Below are 19,022 nucleotides of genomic sequence, written 5' to 3' on the forward strand. Positions count from 1 at the left end.
CGACGTTTCTGACACAACAAACATAGCTTGTACTCCTTCCTTGCACCTGTAACTTGTACCACTAATTACTCAGAGACAAATATTTACCTCTAACACCATGTAGCAAAGAAAATACTGTCATACCCTCCTGGAAATTGAAATAAGAACACGGTGAATTCATTGTCCCAGGAAGGGGAAACTTTATTTACACATTCCGAGGGTCAGATACATCACATGATCACACTGACAGAACCACAGGCACATAGACACAGGCAACAGAGCATGCACAATGTCGGCACTAGTACAGTGTATATCCACCTTTCGCAGCAATGCAGGCTGCTATTCTCCCATGGAGACGATCATAGAGATGCTGGATGTAGTCCTGTGGAACGGCTTGCCATGCCATTTCCACTTGGCGCCTCAGTTGGACCAGCATTCGTGCTGGACGTGCAGACCGTGTGAGACGACACTTCATCCAGTCCCAAACATGTTCAATGGGGGACAGATCCGGAGATCTTGCTGGCCAGGGTAGTTGACTTACACCGTCTAGAGCACGTTGGGTGGCATGGGATACATGCGGACGTGCATTGTCCTGTTGGAACAGCAAGTTCCCTTGCCGGTCTAGGAATGGTAGAACGATGTGTTCGATGACGGTTTGGATGTACCATGCACTATTCAGTGTCCCCTCGACGATCACCAGAGGTGTACGGCCAGTGTAGGAGATCGCTCCCCACACCATGATGCCGGGTGTTGGCCCTGTGTGCCTCGGTCGTATGCAGTCCTGATTGTGGCGCTCACCTGCACAGCGCCAAACACGCATACGACCATCATTGGCACCAAGGCAGAAGCGACTCACATCGCTGAAGACGACACGTCTCCATTCGTCCCTCCATTCACGCCTGTCGTGACACCACTGGAGGCGGGCTGCACGATGTTGGGGCGTGAGCGGAAGACGGCCTAACGGTGTGCGGGACCGTAGCCCAGCTTCATGGAGACGGTTGCGAATGGTCCTCGCCAATACCCCAGGAGCAACAGTGTCCCTAATTTGCTGGCAAGTGGCGGTCCGGTCCTCTACGGCACTGCGTAGGATCCTACGGTCTTGGCGTGCATCCGTGCATCACTGCGGTCCGGTCCCAGGTCGACGGGCACGTGCACCTTCCGCCGACCACTGGCAACAACATCGATGTACTGTGGAGACCTCACGCCCCACGTGTTGAGCAATTCGGTGGTATGTGCACCCGGCCTCCCGCATGCCCACTATACGCCCTCGCTCAAAGTCCGTCAACTGCACATACGGTTGACGTCCACGCTGTCGCGGCATGCTACCAGTGTTAAAGACTGCGATGGAGCTCCGTATGCCACGGCAAACTGGCTGACACTGACGGCGGCGGTGCACAAATGCTGCGCAGCTAGCGCCATTCGACGGCCAACACCGCGGTTCCTGGTGTGTCCGCTGTGCCGTGCGTGTGATCATTGCTTGTACAGCCCTCTCGCAGTGTCCGGAGCAAGTATGGTGGGTCTGACACAACGGTGTCAATGTGTTCTTTTTTCCATTTCCAGGAGTGTATATTGATCTGTTTGTGTAAAATCTTCTTTGAAACATACATTTCAAAAATAAAGCACAAAAAATTGTATATCATTGCTTATCTTTTTAAGAAGTCTGTTATCATCATCATAATTACATTAAGTGTTTATATACATTGCGTTTATACATTTTTGTATAACTATATGGTAGTGGATTTCTTGGTTTTGAGTCTTCAACTTGGGAATCCAGTCATTTCATATGATCCATGATTGGTTAGTACATTTATCCCATCGTAACCAGTTGTGTTACAGTGTATATCACATATTCGAATTTCTGTCTCTTTTGGATAATTCTTTGATGGTGCATCTTTCTTCATGTCTGAAGAGTGCGTACTGTATATTTGTCAAACAAAAAAACCATACCCAGCTGTTGGTAGAAAGTGCAGGTCACACACATATAAAAGAAAGTAGCAGAAATGATCCAAAAAACTACCATTCAGTATCTCTGACATCAGTCTGTTGAAGACTCTTAGAATGAATTTTGAGCTCAAACATAATGATGTATCTGAAAAAGAATGACCACTTCTGTGCCAACCAGCATGGACTCCAAAAATATCGATCACGTGAAACCCAACTTGCACTAAGACATCGTGAAAACATTGAATCAAGACACTCAGGTAGATGCATTAGTTTTGACTTCTGAAAAACATGTGGCTCAGTACCATATTGACACTTATTATGCAAAATATAATTGTGTGTGAGGTCAAACCACATTGAGGAATTGTTGGTAGTGAGGATGCAGCATGTTATTTTGGATGGCAAATCATCTACAGATGTAAAAGTAACTTCAGGTGTGTTGCAGGGAAGTGTGTTGGGACCCTTTGTTTCATGTTGTATATTAATGACCTAGCAGATAATATTACTTATAACCTCAGATTTTTCACAGATGATGCAATAATCTATAATGAACTGCTGTCTGAAAAAAGTTGCAAAAATGTTCAGTTGAATCTTGATAAGATTTCAAAATGATGCAAAGATTGGCACTTGTTGTAAAAGTTCATAAATGTAAAATTGTGAACTTCACAAAATGAAAAATCATTGTATCCTATGATTGAAATATCAGTGAATCATAATTGAAATCATTCAATTGATACAAATACATGGGTGCAACAATTTTTAGGAATATGAAATGGAACCATCACATAGGCTCAATTGTTGCAAAAGCAGGTGACAGACTTCGATTCATTGGTACAATACTAGGGAAACGCAATCAGTCTACAAAGGAGTTTGCTTACATAACTCTTGTGCAGCCCATCCTAGGATGTTGATAATTATGTAGGTCTGTACCACATAGGACTAACAGAGGATATTGAAAAAAATGCAGTGAAGGACAGCATAAATGGTCACAGGTTTGTTTGGCCGTTAGGAGAGTTTCAAAGAGATAGTAAAGATACTGAACTGGCAGATGACACAAACTATCCCTGGAAAGCCTACTTACAATGTTTCAAGAGCCAGCTTTACATGATGAACCAAGGAATATAGTATAACCTCATACATATCACTCCTACAGGGATGGAAAGGACAATATTAGACTATTTACAGCACACAAAGAGATGTTTAAACAATCATTCTTCCCACACTCTATGAATGCAATGGGAGGAAGCCTTAATAACTGGTATAATATAAAGCATCCTCTGCCATGAACTTTGCGGTGGTTTCCAAAGTATAGGTGTAGTTTTAGATGCATATAAGATATAATTTTGTATTTTCTTAGCAACCAGGTCAGAGCAAAAGGCATTATTGAAAGCAGTGTGTTCGATCATGTAGAATACAATCTGACAGCAGAAACTGACAATAGATCAGATATAAGGTAATGCTACATGTAGTGAACGTTCTGTGTATATGACCTGATGTATGGTTGAGTTTACACAGGTTACAGTATTAGTGTCTGTTCGTTTTCTGTAAATGTTAATTGACTATTTGTGTATTTAATGTCTATTTTAAGGATTAAGAAATAGCTAAAAGAACTTTTGGGTACATTGTGACTTTAAACGTATTGTGTTTGGAATCTGAGTGTACAAAGATGGTATTTAATTGTTGAGTTGTGCCAGACCATATATGCATCACAGCAGCCACATATCTGATTCTGTATTTAATTTTATCATTGATTGGCACTTTGTGTAAGGATACTTGCCCAAAATTAACCAAGAAAATTTCAGCTATTAAAGAGCAAAGAGGAATCAGTTGTTAGGAAGTTTAAAAATTGCACGTAATTTACTGCAAAGATAAATATTTATTGTAGCAGTCATCCCATGGGCTGTGGCTAAGCCATATCTCCATGTTATCCCTCCTCCAAGCAAAATCAATTTTTAGTAGATGTAACAATTTCTAACTGTGGAGAAATTTCCATTCATAATTAACTTCACAGTTTTGAACTTAGTAACTTCAGTAGCACCTAATATATCTGTCTGCCCCATGTAATTTTATATATGGTTGCAGATGTCAACTGTCACCTACTGATGGCATAAGAAACCAAAAATACTTATTTAATAAATAAAAATTGCCACAGCAGATTAAGAAAATGTTTATTAAGAATTTATTTGTATATTCTGCTTAGAGCCAGTGTCAAATTCAATTAATACTATCTTCATAAATTGTTTGTGATCTCCTCTTAGATCAGTGATCTCCCAAAGCTTGCTTCCATGTACTCTTTATCTCTTGCCTCTCAAAAGCATTTACATGTGTTCCAATGCCTAGTGAATGAGTTCAACTGTGTTATAGCTTTGATATCTTCGAGTGTGTCATCATTAAAGTTAACTATTTGCTTCTCCAATTGGCCACAGTGTTGCATTTACAGAATTATTTTCTCTGTCGGCACGTCATCTACAGTGGATAGAGGGTAGTAATAATTCTCGCTAGTTTTGTCAATGAAATTCAGAAGGTGTCGGCGGGGCCCAAGGAATCAACATTCCTTTAATCCTCGAGAACACAAACTGGCAACACTGTAAGGTAACGTCTGTCAGTCTTTGACCTACAGCATACAGTTCCTTCACCAAATCAAGAATGAGATTCATTGTTTGGTAATGAGTGGGGGTTGCTCCAACAGCTGCTCATTTCTCATGAAACTCTCCGCTACATAACAATGGAAAATATCTGTAATTCATATTACCTCTTAATTTCTTCTTGCTATCACTCAAGCAGTTCATGTCAAGACAATGTCATTCTAACTTTTAGCAAATTTTCTTTCCTCCTCCTCAAGGCACCTCCTGTTCCTGGTAGAAATTATCTAGCCTTCTGTTCTGATGTTCAGAATAATTTTTACTTGACTCACATCACTTCCATTTGCTATTTGTTCTATCTACCATGTTTCTATGTCTAACCTAAAGTTTGCAAGTGGTATAGTATTCCCTGTCCATGGTACAAACACTGTGTCGGGTAGATCTTGTGGTTTCCAAATCCAGCTGGCTTTTCTTTAGAAGCATGCTCCCTAGGCCATTCCACTCTTTCCATTGGCAATTCCTCACCCCCAACCCCTCCCTGTCACACTTTGAGACCATTGGCAGTTATAAGTGGTGTATGAAGGTGAATCTGGTGGCATCAATATCTGTGGCAGTCAGTATATTTATTTTGATGTAGAATACTGAAACTAAAGGTGCAATTTGTATTTCCAAATAGAGCAACATTATTCTCTGAGCATACACATAGTATTATACCCCCCTCCACCCCTGCCTTCCACACTTTTATCTGGTGGCCTACACATTCATTTGTGCCTTGAGGATAAAAAATCAGTTATAAGGCTGAACTGAATGAAAATGAAAAAGGAGCTAATTGTTGCAGTATGTTTTCATGGAATTTGAGCACATAAACTGAAAAAAGTAATGCAGCTACTGGTCAACAAACATTTATAAACATCAAGGATAATAATTCATGTAACTATCTCAAGGATCTTAATTATGAATATGTTTGTCAATATGTATAATGTAAGTTCACAAGCAAAGCCATTTCACCAAATAAATCCACCTTTTGATGTAGAAATTGTATTAGTATAACTCTAAAAATCTATGCACATTCTAAATTCTCTGACATATGAAACTGCTTATATCTGCACACAATTCAGATATTTGTTGACAATGTTGGGATTAGCATGATATGAGCTAACTTACCTTTGCTTGGTGTGAACAAAACTGAGTTTGGAGGTTTCACGGGACAAAATTCTTTATTTCGGTAACAGTATCTGCCAAACAGATTGGACAAGTGGTTACCCTCAAAGCTGAGTAAGTTTAACCCATAGAAGAAATGTTCTCAATGTGCATATCACTCAGGAAGCGGTGAACCAGAAACCAGACATAGCTAGCCATAGATATTGCATCTCTGAGAGACTGGTACTCAACAAAATATAAAAGCATGTAACAAAGAAAATAATATAAAAATTTGCTCATAAAGAATAATTAGTTCAAAAGAACATAAAAAATATATTGAAACACAGTGCCCCTGGTGATTGGCACAGAACCTTTTTGACAGCTCAACTCATTTGTTAACACAGCCCTCACACACACAACACTGCACCACTGAATACAATTACATCACTGGTTGGTGCGAACATTGTAGCAGAATCTTCAACAGTAACCATTTATGCTCTGCTTAAGCTTAGAGTAAATGTGTACAGTTAAGTTTATTGCCTTTTTTACTAATTTTGTGCTTGTGGTTTCCAGTTGTGGGCAGAATATTTCTCACAGCTTCAAGGGCAACAAGTAGCAAGTATAATGCCAGTGCTTTTGCATCCAAAAAGCAAGGGAAATGTTCATCTTAAAAGCAGAAACCCTCTGGATCCGCCATCAATCAATCCACTGTATCTCTCTAGTCCAGATGATATAAAGGTTCTTTATGAAGGTACAACACTACAAATATAACTGAAATATTCCATATAGAGAGCTGATGTTTCAGTATGCCTAGAACACTTCCATTACAAAATTGTTTGTAATATGTTATTTGTTTATGCCAGTCTGAAGATTCTAGTTTTGCAGGTATCAGAATAGTGCAGAGGTTAATAAATACAACACCTATGCAAAACCTGGGTGTTAAAATGTACAGAAAGCCCTTACCAGCTTGTAGCATATTTGAATTTGACAGTGAAGCATATTGGTATTGCTATATTGAACATATTACTCTCACATCCTATCATCCTGTTGGCACATGTTCTATGGGACAACCAACAGATTCAAGTTCTGTTGTCAGTGCTCAGCTAAGGTAAGTGCAATTTCTCTTTTTTAAATGTATAACTGTACTATTAGAAAGAAACACAGTGTCTGCTCAAAAGCATGAAAGAACAGTGAGTAAATTTTAAGAACCAAACAATGAAAATAAACTGCAAGGGGTAAACTGTCAAAGAGACCAAATCATCTTAATTGTGTTTAAAAATAATATGCACAACAAGACTCATATATTGAACAAACAAAAACTTCCACCACTGTTTTAATGGATGGACTTTTTTTTCATTATACAAGAAATGTTTTATGCTGAGCTCTTTCACTTCTTTTGATGATATTGTTTGGACATATATTGCTCATATCTTGCCACTGTGCTTTCTAACATTAACACAGCACAGGACATAAAAGTATATTTCTCGTGTACTGTGATAAACATAATCCCTGTGTGTGATTTGTTCTCATTTTTTATGACAAGACACCTGGCTTACATATTATAATGTGGTAGACTAGAAAATATGACAGTGAAATGACTCCTGCCACAAATGACTCATATCCCAGTACACAGGATGAGGATAAAATAAATGTTTTGTAAAATAGTGGTAACATGTTGTTGTTGTTGTTGTGGTCTTCAGTCCTGAGACTGGTTTGATGCAGCTCTCCATGCTACTCTATCCTGTGCAAGCTTCTTCATCTCCCAGTACCTACAGCAACCTACATCCTTTTGAATCTGCTTAGTGTACTGATCTCTTGGTCTCCCTCTACGATTTTTACCCTCCACGCTGCCCTCCAATACTAATTTGGTGATCCCTTGATGCCTCAGAACATGTCTTACCAACTGATCCCTTATTCTAGTCAAGTTGTGCCACAAACTTCTGTTCTCCCCAATCCTATTCAATACCTCCTCATTAGTTACGTGATCTACCCATCTAATCTTCAGCATTCTTCTGTAACACCACATTTCGAAAGCTTCTATTCCCTTCTTGTCCAAACTAGTTATCGTCCATGTTTCACTTCCATACATGGCCACACTCCACACAAATACTTTCAGAAAAGACTTCGTGACACTTAAATCTATATTCAATCTTAACAAATTTCTCTTCTTCAGAAACGCTTTCTTAGCCATTGCCAGTCTAATTTTATATCCTCTCTACTTCGACCATCATCAGTTATTTTGCTCCCCAAATAGCAAAACTCATTTACTACTTTAAGTGTCTCATTTCCTAATCTAATTCCCTCAGCATCACCTGACTTAATTTGACTACATTCCATTATCCTCATTTTGCTTCTTTTGATGTTCATCTTATATCCTCCTTTCAAGACACTATCCATTCCGTTCAACTGCTCTTCCAAGTCCTTTGCTGTCTCTGACAGAATTACAATGTCATCGGCAAACCTCAAAGTTTTTATTACTTCTCCATGGATTTTAATACCTACACCGAATTTTTCTTTTGTGTCTTTCACTGCTTGCTCAGCTTAAAGATTGAATAACATCGGGGATAGGCTACAACCCTGTCTCACTCCCTCCCCAACCACTGCTTTCCTTTCATACCCCTCGACTCTTATAACTGCCATCTGCTTTCTGTACAAATTGTAAATAGCCTTTCACTCTCTGTATTTTACCCCTCCCACCTTTAGAATTTTAAAGAGAGTATTCCACTCAGCATTGCCAAAAGCTTTCCCGAAGTCTACAAATGCTAGAAATGTATGTTTACCTTTCCTTAATCTTTCTTCTAAGATAAGTCGTAGGGTCAGTATTGCCTCAGGTGTTCCAACATTTCTACGGAATCCAAACTGATCTTCTCCGAGGTCGGCTTCTACCAGTTTTTCCATTCGTCTGTAAAGAATTCACGTTAGTATTTTGCAGCTGTGACTTATTAAACTGATAGTTCGGTAATTTTCACATCAGTCAGCACCTGCTTTCTTTTGGATTGGTATTATTATATCCTCTTGAATTCTGAGGGCATTTCGCCTGTCTCATACATCTTGCTCACCAGATGGTAGAGTTTTGTCAGGACTGGCTCTCCCAAGGCTGTCAGTTGTTCTAATTGAATGTTGTCTACTCCGGGGGCCTTGTTTTGACTCAGGTCTTTCAGTGCTTTGTCAAACTCTTAACACAATATCATATCTCCCATTTCATCTTCATCTACCTTCTCTTCCATTTCCATAATATTGTCCTCAAGTACATCACCCTTGTACAGACCCCCTATATACTCCTTCCACCTTTCTGCTTTCCCTTCTTTGCTTAGAACTGGGTTTCCATCTAAGATCTTGATATTCATGGAAGTGGTTCTCCTTTCCCCAAAGGTCTCTTTAATTTTCCTGTAGGCAGTATCTATCTTACCCCTAGTGATATAAGCCTCTACATCCTTACTTTTATCTTCTAGCCATCCCTGCTTAGCCATTTTGCACTTCCTGTCGATCTCATTTTTGAGACGTTTGTATTCCTTTTTGCCTGCTTCATTTACTGCATTTTTATATTATCTCCTTTCATCAATTAAATTCAATATTTCTTCTGTTCCCCAAGGGTTTCTATTAGTCCTCGTCTTTTTACCTACTTGATCCTGTGCTGCCTTTACTATTTCATCCCTCAAAGCTACCCATTCTTCTTCTACTGTATTTCTTTCCCCCATTCCTGTCAATTGTTTCCTTATGCTCTCCTTGAAACTCTGTACAACCTCTCGTTCTTTCAGTTTATCCAGGCCTCATCTCCTTAAATTCCCACCTTTTTGCAGTTTCTTCAGTTTTAATCTACAGTTCATAACCAATAGATTGTGGTTAGAGTCCACATCTGTCCCTGGAAATGTCTTACAATTTAAAACCAGGTTCCTAAATCTCTGTCTTACCATTATATAATCTATTTGATACCTTTTAGTATCTCCAGGGTTCTTCCATGTATACAACCTTCTTTCATGATTCTTGAACCAAGTGTTATCTATGATTAAGTTATGTTCTGCACAAAACTCTACCAGGTGGCTTCCTCTTTCATTTCTTAGCCCCAATCCATATTCACCTACTATGTTTCCCTCTCTCCCTTTTCCTACTACTGAATTCCAGTCACCCATCACTATTAAATTTTCGTCTCCCTTCACTACCTGAATAATTTCTTTGATTTCATCATACATTTCTTCAATTTCTTCGTCATCTGCAGAGCTAGTTGGCATATAAACTTGTACTACTGTAGTAGGCATGGGCTTCGTGTCTATCTTGGCGACAATAATGCGTTCACTATGCTGTTTGTAGTAGCTTACCCGCACTCCTATTTTCCTATTCAGTATTAAAGCTACTCCTACATTATCCCTATTTGATTTTGTATTTATGAACCTGTATTCGCCTGACCAAAACTCTTGTTCCTCCTGCCACTGAACTTCACTAATTCCCACTATATCTAACCTTAACCTATCCATTTCCCTGTTTAAATTTTGTAATCTACCTGCCCTATTAAGGGATGTTACATTCCACGCTTCAATCCGTAGAACGCCAGTTTTCTTTCTCCTGATTACAACGTCCTCTTGAGTAGTCCCCGCCCGGAGGTCCAAATGGGGGATTATTTTACCTCCGGAATATTTTACCCAAGAGGACGCCATCATCATTTAACCATACAGTAAAGCTGCATGCCCTCAGGAAAAATTACAGCTGTAGTTTCCCCTTGCTTTCAGCCGTTCGCAGTACAGCACAGCAAGGCCGTTTTGGTTAGTGTTACAAGGCCAGATCAGTCAATCATCCAGACTGTTGCCCTGCAACTACTGAAAATGCTACTGCCCCTCTTCAGGAACCACACATTTGTCTGGCCTCTTAACAGATACCCCTCCGTTGTGGTGGCACCTACAGTACGGCTATCTGTATCGCTGAGGCACTCAAGCATTCCCACCAATGGCAAGGTCCATGGTTTACAGGCGGTAACATTGCCATTCTTAATTCCACTAGTACAGGAGTTTACAGTTGTCCTATGGGCCTTAAAGAAGGTGTACTGCTGGATATGTTATCATGATTATTTTATGTAAATCTAATTTTGTAGAATATTCTAGGAAATTGTCCTACCATATTTCCTATTTTTAGCACTTCCAAAACATGTATCTTGGAAACAACAGTTGTATAATGTCAGTTACCAAAACAAGATTCAGTAAATGTGATAGAATTAGGAATTGTAATGTAATAAGATATAAATTAGCAATTTGCGTGGTTGATTGTTGGGTAGATATGTTCCTAAGTTTTCTGTTAAAAACATTTTGTATGCCAAACATTTGTTCACATGAAACATGTCAGTACATTTTTAAGAACAGAACTATGTCTCTGGCCTCTTACAGAGTTCAGAAAATTAATTTTATGTCTATTTATCAATCCTGCTGTCATATGAAATTGTCATTGTTACCTGTTATAAATAAATGGATGCCTGAACCCACTGGGAGCAGAGTTGAGTTAGTTTCGAGGTAGTAATCGGTTAGTATGGCACAGTAACAGTATAATTCTGTCTGTTATAATTGATGAATTTGTGAAAAGTTGTAATATAAACTGGAAATTGATCAAAACTCAATGTACATTTTTTAATTGGAGTGCACATCTGCCTTCTGACATGCATGACAAACAAATTTTATTTAGACTGCAGTGAAACAAGTTTTAACAATCACCCTGTCTGCAGAAAAGGGATAAAGCTAAGTAAACATCTAGTACAAGTTATATTGTTATTTGTAAAAAAGCTTCATGATATATTTAGAAGCAAAATAAAAAAATCAGTTTTTTCTACAATAATTTGTAATGCTTTGCTACAGTATACAGATACCAATTTTAACACTTTGACAACAACATGTTTTGCAGACATGTCTGACATACACTGATATCTTCCCAGTTGCATTTGATAATGGCTCAAAACCCAGAATCGCTATGGGGGAAATAATAAAAAATGCATAGTCAATTGGTGACAGTGACATCATTTGAAAACAGTATTTCAGTTTAGTACAACAAATGTGGTTATACTAACAACTGATGCAGCACATGAACTAGAGACAGTAGATTGATACAGATATTTGGGTATATATATTGATTACAACTTGAGCTGGGAAAAACATATTGCTGAAGTGCTCAAACAATTAAATTCAGATGCTTTTGATATACGTGTAATTCCTGATGTTGGAAGCAAATGAATCAATATTTTGCACATCTCATCCCAATAATGTCTTACAGAATAATTTTCTGGGATAACTTGTCACTTATAAAGAAAATATCGACTGCACAAAAATGAACAATAAGAAAAATGTGTGATGTTCACTCACAGCCATCTTGTAGGTCCTCTTCAAGGAGTTAGGCATTACTCATTATTAAAGCTGTCAGTGGTTCAGAAAGGAATTCAGTGTGCATAAAAAAAATTTATTAGCATTTGCCAAATAACATAAAATGTATGCTTTCAAATACTTTATGGAACATGTAACTAACCAACTAACAAGAGAAAATAAAACAGTGAAATCAGTACTTGCTACTGATCTTTTGACCACCATCAAGTTTGAATTCTGTACTTGTACATTTTGTTGTTACCATTGGTGAATCCTACACTTCGCACATTATAGTTGTAAAACTGAAGGTAATAGTTCTCAATAAAACAATTTCTTACTACTGGACCTGACTTTCTTTGAAATCCTAAGGTTAATTTTGAATGACATAGTAATATGTGTTTAACTGTTCTTCATAGTAAACTTTACAGATCTATTGCTGGGTACTCCATAAAGTGTATTATGGTCCATTACATTGTGTGAGTTGAGAAATATAACTGTAAAAGAAAAATATTGTGAAAAGGAAAGTTACCACTCACCATGTAGCAGAAGTGCTGAGATGCAGATAGGCACAACAAAAAGACTGTCACAAATATAGCTTTCGGCCAGAAGGCCTTCATCAGAACACACACATACACACTCATGCAATTGCAACTCACACACACGTGACTGCAGTCTCACGCAGAGGAGGCCACACTGCGAGCAGCACCTGTGCATGATTGGTATGGGTGGGGGGTAAGGAGAAGGCTGGGGCGAGTAGGGGAAGCGATAGTAGGGTAGGTGTGATGGACAGTGATGTGTGTTGGGGACCACGGAGGGATGAGATGGAAACAGGGTAGGGCAGCTATGTGCAGTCAGGAGGTTAGATAGAGGGACCGGAGACGTGGCGAGGGGGATGGAGGGATAGCAGAAAAGGAGGGAAGTAAAAAGGCTGTGTGTGATGCAGGAATGAGGGCTGTGTAGTGCTGGAAAGAGAGCAGAGAAGGGACTGGATAGGAGAGGACAATGACAAACAAAGGTTGAGATCAGGAGGGTTATGGGAACATAGGATATATTGCTGGGAAACTTCCCAGCTGTGCAGTTCGGAAAAGCTGGTGTTGGTGGGAAGTATCTAGATGGCACAGGCTCTGAAGCAGTAATTAAAATGAAGGATGTCATATTTGGCAGCATGCTCAGCAACAGAATGGTCAACCTGTTTCTTGGCCACAGTTTGTTGGTGACCATTCATGCTTGTTCATTGTCATGCCCAGATAGGATGCAGCACAGTGGTTGCAGCTTAGCTTGTAGATCACATGACTGGTTTCACAGGTCTTGCCTTTGATGGGATAGGTGATGTTTGTGACTGGACTGGAGTAGGTGGTTGTGGAAGGATGTATGGGACAGGTCTTGCATCTAGATCTATTACAGGGGTATGAGGTAAGGGATTGGGAGCTGGGGTTGTGAAGGGATGGACAGGTATATTGTGTAGGTTTGGTGGACCCCCAACCAAAGACCAATGTTGAATTCTGCCTAACCCAGTTCATTCCTCCATCCAACCGTGATCCACCCCCACTGGCCCCAAATTACCCCCTGTTAACTTTTCAGAATTTCTTAACCTCATATCTTGCTTCACCCTCATTCCCTAAATCCCTAAACATGCAAACTAACCTTACATCCACAGAAAGAACCACAGTCCACCATCTTAAAACTGATCCTGATCTTGTAATCCTACCTGCAGATAAAGGCACCACTGTAATTTTGTACCGCAAGGATTATCTGGTAGAAAGACTCCATCAGCTGCCAGATACAACCACATACAAACCTTGCCACAATGACCTCATTCCAGAAATCCAGCAGGATCTCCAGTCACTTCTCAAATCCCTAGGCCCATCCCAGAACCTCTCTATTCAGCCCTCCCACTCCCCTCCCATCTTCTACATGCTTCCTAAAATCCATAAACCCAACCACCCAGGATTCCCCATTGTGGCTGGGTACTGTGTCTCCACTGAGAGAATCTCTGCTCTCATAGACCAACACCTCCAACCTATTACCCAGAACCTACCAACCTATATAAAAGATACCAATCATTTCCTCCACCGACTCTCCACAGTTCCTGTTCCTTTACCACATGGTGCTCTGCTCATTACTGTTGATGCCACCTCCCTTTACACTAACTTCCCTAATGTCCATGGCCATACTGCTGTTGAACACTACCTTTCCCAACGGCCAAAAGATTCCAATCCAGCTACCTCCTTCCTAGTTGCCATAGCCAACTATATCCTCACCCACAATTACTTCTCCTTTGAAGGCATTACCTACAAACAAATCTGTGGTATGGCTATGGGCACCCGCATGGCACCATCCAATGCCAACCTATTCATGGGCCATCTAGAGGAATCCTAAATACCCAGAATCCTAAATCCCTCACCTGGTTCAAATTCATTGATGACATCTTTCCAATCTGGATCGAGGGTGAGGACACCCTATCCACATTCCTCCAGATCCTCAACTACTTCTCCTCCATTTGTTTCACTTAGTCCAACTCAACCCGACAAGCCACCTTCCTAAATGTTGACATCCACCTAAAAGATGGCTGTGTCAGTACCTCTGTCCATATCGAACCAACTAATCATCAACAATACCTCCACTTTTACCGCTGCCATCCATTACATACCAAGAAGTCCCTTCCATACAGTCTAGCCACCCATGGTCATCACATCTGCAGTGATGAGCAGCCCTTCTCAAAATAAACTGAGTGTTTCACTGCAGTCTTCACAAACCGTAATTATTCTCCTAACCTTGTACAAAAGTAAACCTCCTGTGCCTTATCTTTCCAGTCTCCCACCACCTCACAAAGTTTCACTGTCCAGCCACAAAGGAGCATTCCTCTTGTAACTCACCACCACCCAGGACTGGAGCAACTGAATTGCATTCTCCACCAGGGTTTTGATTACCTCTTGTTGTGCCCTGAAATGAGAAATGTCCTGCCCACTATCCTTCCCACCCCTCCCACAGTTGTATTCTGCCGCCTACTGAACCTACGCGATATACTTGTCCATCCCTACACAACCCCTGCTCCCAATCCCTTACCTCAAGCCTCATACCCCTGTAATAGACCTAGATGCAAGACTTGCCCCATACATCCTCCAACCACCACCTACTCCAGTCTGGTCATGAACATCATGTATCACATCAAAGGCAGGGCTACCTGTGAAATCAGTCATGTGATCTACAAGCTAAGCAGCAACCACTGTGATGCATTCTATGTGGGCATGGCGACCAACAAGCTATCTGTCCACATAAATGGCCACCGATAAATTGTGGCCAAGAAACAAGTGGACCACCCTGTTGCTGAGCACGCTGCCAAACACGACATCCTTCATTTCAGTTACTACTTCAGAGCCTGTGCCATTTGGATCCTTCCCACCAACACCAGCTCTTCTGAATTGGGCAGGTGGGAACTTTCTCTGTAATATTTCCTACATTTCCGTAACCCTTCTGGCCTCAACCTACGTTAGTCATTGTCCTCTCCCATCCAGCCCCTTTTCTGTTCCCATTCCTGCACTATACAGCTCTCATTCCTCCATCGCGCACAGTCTTCTTACTTGTCTCCTTTTCCACTATTCACCCACCCCCCTCCCCTCCTCGCCACTCCCTCCGTCTAACCTCCTGACTGCACATAGCTGCCCTACACTCTTTCCACGTCATCCCTCCACGCTCCCCAACAGCATGTCACTGTCCACCACGCCTACCCTAATATCCTTCCCCCTCCCCGCCTCAGCCTCCTCCTTACCCCCACTCACTCCCATCATGCGCCAGTGCTGCTGCTCACAGTGTGGCCTCAGTTGCCTGATACTGCAATCATGTGTGTGTGAGTTGCGTTTGGGTGAGTGTGTATGTGTTTGTCGTCTAATTCTGACAAAGGCCCTCTGACTGAAAGCTATATTTGTGACGGCATTTTTGTTGTGCCTATCTACAACTCAGCACCTCTGCTATATAGTGAGTGGCAACTTTTCTTTTCACAATAGTATTACATTACATCCTGGATTTTCTATTGTTTGTAAAAAAAAATGTCAGTTTCAGGTTTAAAGTAAAAATTTGTAAAACTTTTCAGTACATTTACATTGTCTTCAGCCATACTAATTACTTCACCATATTGCCTTCAGGTGTAAGCCATAAAGACACAAAAGTATTGTATGACCTCCACGTTTTTTAATTCCTTTCATGAAAACTGACTTGAAATTCCTTAGATGTATTATTAAATATTGTCACATGATATGTTCATTTAAATATTGTCACATGATATGTTCAGTGTAACTTGTTCTAAAGATATTTGTCATGTATTTTGAATGAAATGATTTTTGATGATATATGTTTTATTTTTCAGAGTCCACAACACCAATCATTTGTATGTGATTGATGCCTCTGTCATGCCAAGTCTTCCGAGTGGCAACATAAATGCAGCAGTCACAATGATAGCTGAAAAGGGTTCCGACATTATTAAAAATTATGCATACAATGAAATTGCAAAGAGCAATAGGATTGATATCTTTATCCCAAAGAAATCCACAGATTGGATTTTCAGAGTAAAGTGATATAAATTGTTACATGCTTTTTGTACATATAAAAATCATGGTAGAACCAGTATCTGTGCTCTATGAATGCAGCTTCAGTATTAACTATTGTATGTACAAATTATTTTATTCACTCACTCACTTTTTCATCGCTGACTGCAGTATTGTTTTTGACCTAATATTTTTTAAGGATATTTTGAATTAGTACAAGATTCTGATATTAGGAATAGTAATTTTCTTTTGCAGACAATGTCTCAGTTTTTATTTTAAAAAATGTATCCTATCAGTTTGGATGTCATTAATTTTTATATTTTGTGAAAATAAAATCGGCAAACCATACAGGAAATCTTAATTTAAAAAATAATAAAATGAACAAACTATTCTAGGTTACTTAAGAACAACTGTCCTTGCTACTATATTTTGTCATGCATAGCACAGCAAATAGATAACTCTAGAAAAATGAAGTGGAACATCATTGCAATCGGTATATTGTTCTGGAAGAATGTTATTAAGTCACTCAGAGTGGTACAAAGTTTTTGGCCAGAAAGGCCTTCATCAAGAATAGATGACAGACACACAGCAGCACCACTGCATGATGGGAGTGGTGACTGGGTAGGGGCAAGGAGGAGGCTGGGGCAGGGAGGGGGAGTGGTAGTATGGCAAGGAAATACTGCAGGTTAGATGTTGAGCAGGGGAGAGGTGGAGGGTGGTGGGGAAAGGGTGGGGGGATGTAGCAGAAAAGGAGAGAAGTAAAAGGACTGAGTGTGATGGTGGAATGATGCCTGTGTAGTGTTGGAATGGGAACAGGGGAGGGGCTGAATGGATGAGGACAGTGACTAATGAAGGTTGAGGCCAGGAGGGTTACGGGAACGTAGGCTGTATTGCAGTGAAAGTTCTCACCTGTGCAATTCAGAAAAGCTGGTGTCTGTGGGAAAGACCAACTGCTTGTTGGTTGTCATGCCCACATAGAATATAGAATGCAGTGCAGTGGTTGCATCTTAGCTTGTAGATCACATGACTAGTTTCAGAAGTAGCCATTCATTTGACGGGATAGGCGATGTTTGTGACCGGACTGGAGTGGGTGTGGTGGAAGAATGTATGGAACAGGTCTTGCATGCCGTTCTATTACAGGGGTATGAACATGAGGTAAGGGGCCAGGAGCAGGGGGTGTGTAAGGATGGACGAGTATATTCTGTAGTTTCAGTTAATAGAATAATACCATTGTCCACTATCCTTCCCACACCTACCCTTACCACATGGCTCCTACCTTGTAGTAGACTTTGTGCAAGACCTGTCCCATACATCCTTCGACCACCAACTACTCCAGTCTGGTCACAAACATCACCTATCCCATCAAAGGCAGGGCTACCTGTGAAACCAGTCATGTCATCTACAAGCTAAGCTGCAATCACTGTGTTGCATTCAATGTTGGCATGACAACCAACAAGCTGTCTGTCGGCATGAATGGCCACTGACAAACTGTGGCCAAGAAACAAGTGGATCACCTTGTTCCTGAGCAAGCTGCCAAACATGATATCCTTCATGTCAATGACTGCCTCATTGCGTATACCATATAGATCCTTCCCATCAGCACCAGCTGAATTGCACTGGTGGGAACTTTACCTGCAATGTATCCTGGGTTCCCATAACTCTTCTGTACCCAACCTTCATTAGTCACTGTTCTCACCCATGCAGCTCCATGCCAGTTCCCATTCCTTACTACACAGCCATCACACACAGCACAGACTTTTTATTTATCTCCTTTTTCGCTACTTCCCCCCCTTGCCGCTCTGCTCCCAACTCTCCTCTGCCCTCCATCCAACCTGCAGCTGCAGCATTTCGCTGTCTGCCACCCCTACCATACTATTCCTCCCCCTCCTCCCTGCTCCAGCCTCCTCCTTACCCCCCCTCAATGGAAAATCCCTTCACTCAATGGTGCTGCTGCTCATAGAGTGGTTTCAGTTGTCTGAGACTGTGTGTGTGTGTGTGTGTGTGTGTGTGTGTGTGTGTGTGTGTGTGTGTGTGTCCCTCATTTAATTTTAAAATTGTCGCTCATGCTACTTTTCAAAATTGCCTTTAATTTCAAACATAAAGTCAACTGGATGTATATTCCCTTCGCCTGAAAAGGTTTTGTTATTGATATTATTCCAACATGGATTTTAGTTGCTGAAATATTTTATAGTAGCAGTGTCCTCAATTTACTGAATTTTTGAATTGAAATTTGCCCTAAACATGTACCTGCATCTACTTTTAGTTCTGTTTTTCTTTCTACAGAATCTAACGTTTCTTCAAAGTTATGCTGTTCTTGTTTTAAAGTAGAAATTTCCCCCTCTATAACTGACATGTGTTGGTATTTTTGTCTACTCGAATCCAACATTTTCTACGTTATCTTTTGTTTTACGTATTTAGTTCCCATGTCAATCTAATTTCTTTTCAATAGATTCAAGTTTTTGATCAAGAAATATTTTATGTTCATCAATCGACTTTTTCTGTTCCTC

At 40.5% G+C, this 19,022-nt stretch overlaps 1 protein-coding gene across 1 annotated transcript in view; it reads left to right on the forward strand.

Annotated features, from left to right (window-relative positions):
* The window catches only part of LOC126330639 (glucose dehydrogenase [FAD, quinone]-like), a 182,340-nt gene extending 165,361 nt beyond the window's left edge, over window positions 1-16,979 (forward strand). The window contains exons 9-11 of the mRNA XM_049996382.1: window positions 6,216-6,393; window positions 6,528-6,750; window positions 16,338-16,979. Coding sequence (XP_049852339.1) covers window positions 6,216-6,393; window positions 6,528-6,750; window positions 16,338-16,545 — 609 coding nt within the window. The 3' untranslated portion in view covers window positions 16,546-16,979. The remainder of the gene's footprint in view (window positions 1-6,215; window positions 6,394-6,527; window positions 6,751-16,337) is intronic.
* Window positions 16,980-19,022: the final 2,043 nt, after the last annotated feature.

The sequence above is a fragment of the Schistocerca gregaria genome, chromosome 2 (genome assembly GCF_023897955.1).
Source record: "Schistocerca gregaria isolate iqSchGreg1 chromosome 2, iqSchGreg1.2, whole genome shotgun sequence".
In the NCBI taxonomy this organism is placed as follows: Eukaryota; Metazoa; Arthropoda; class Insecta; order Orthoptera; family Acrididae; genus Schistocerca; species Schistocerca gregaria.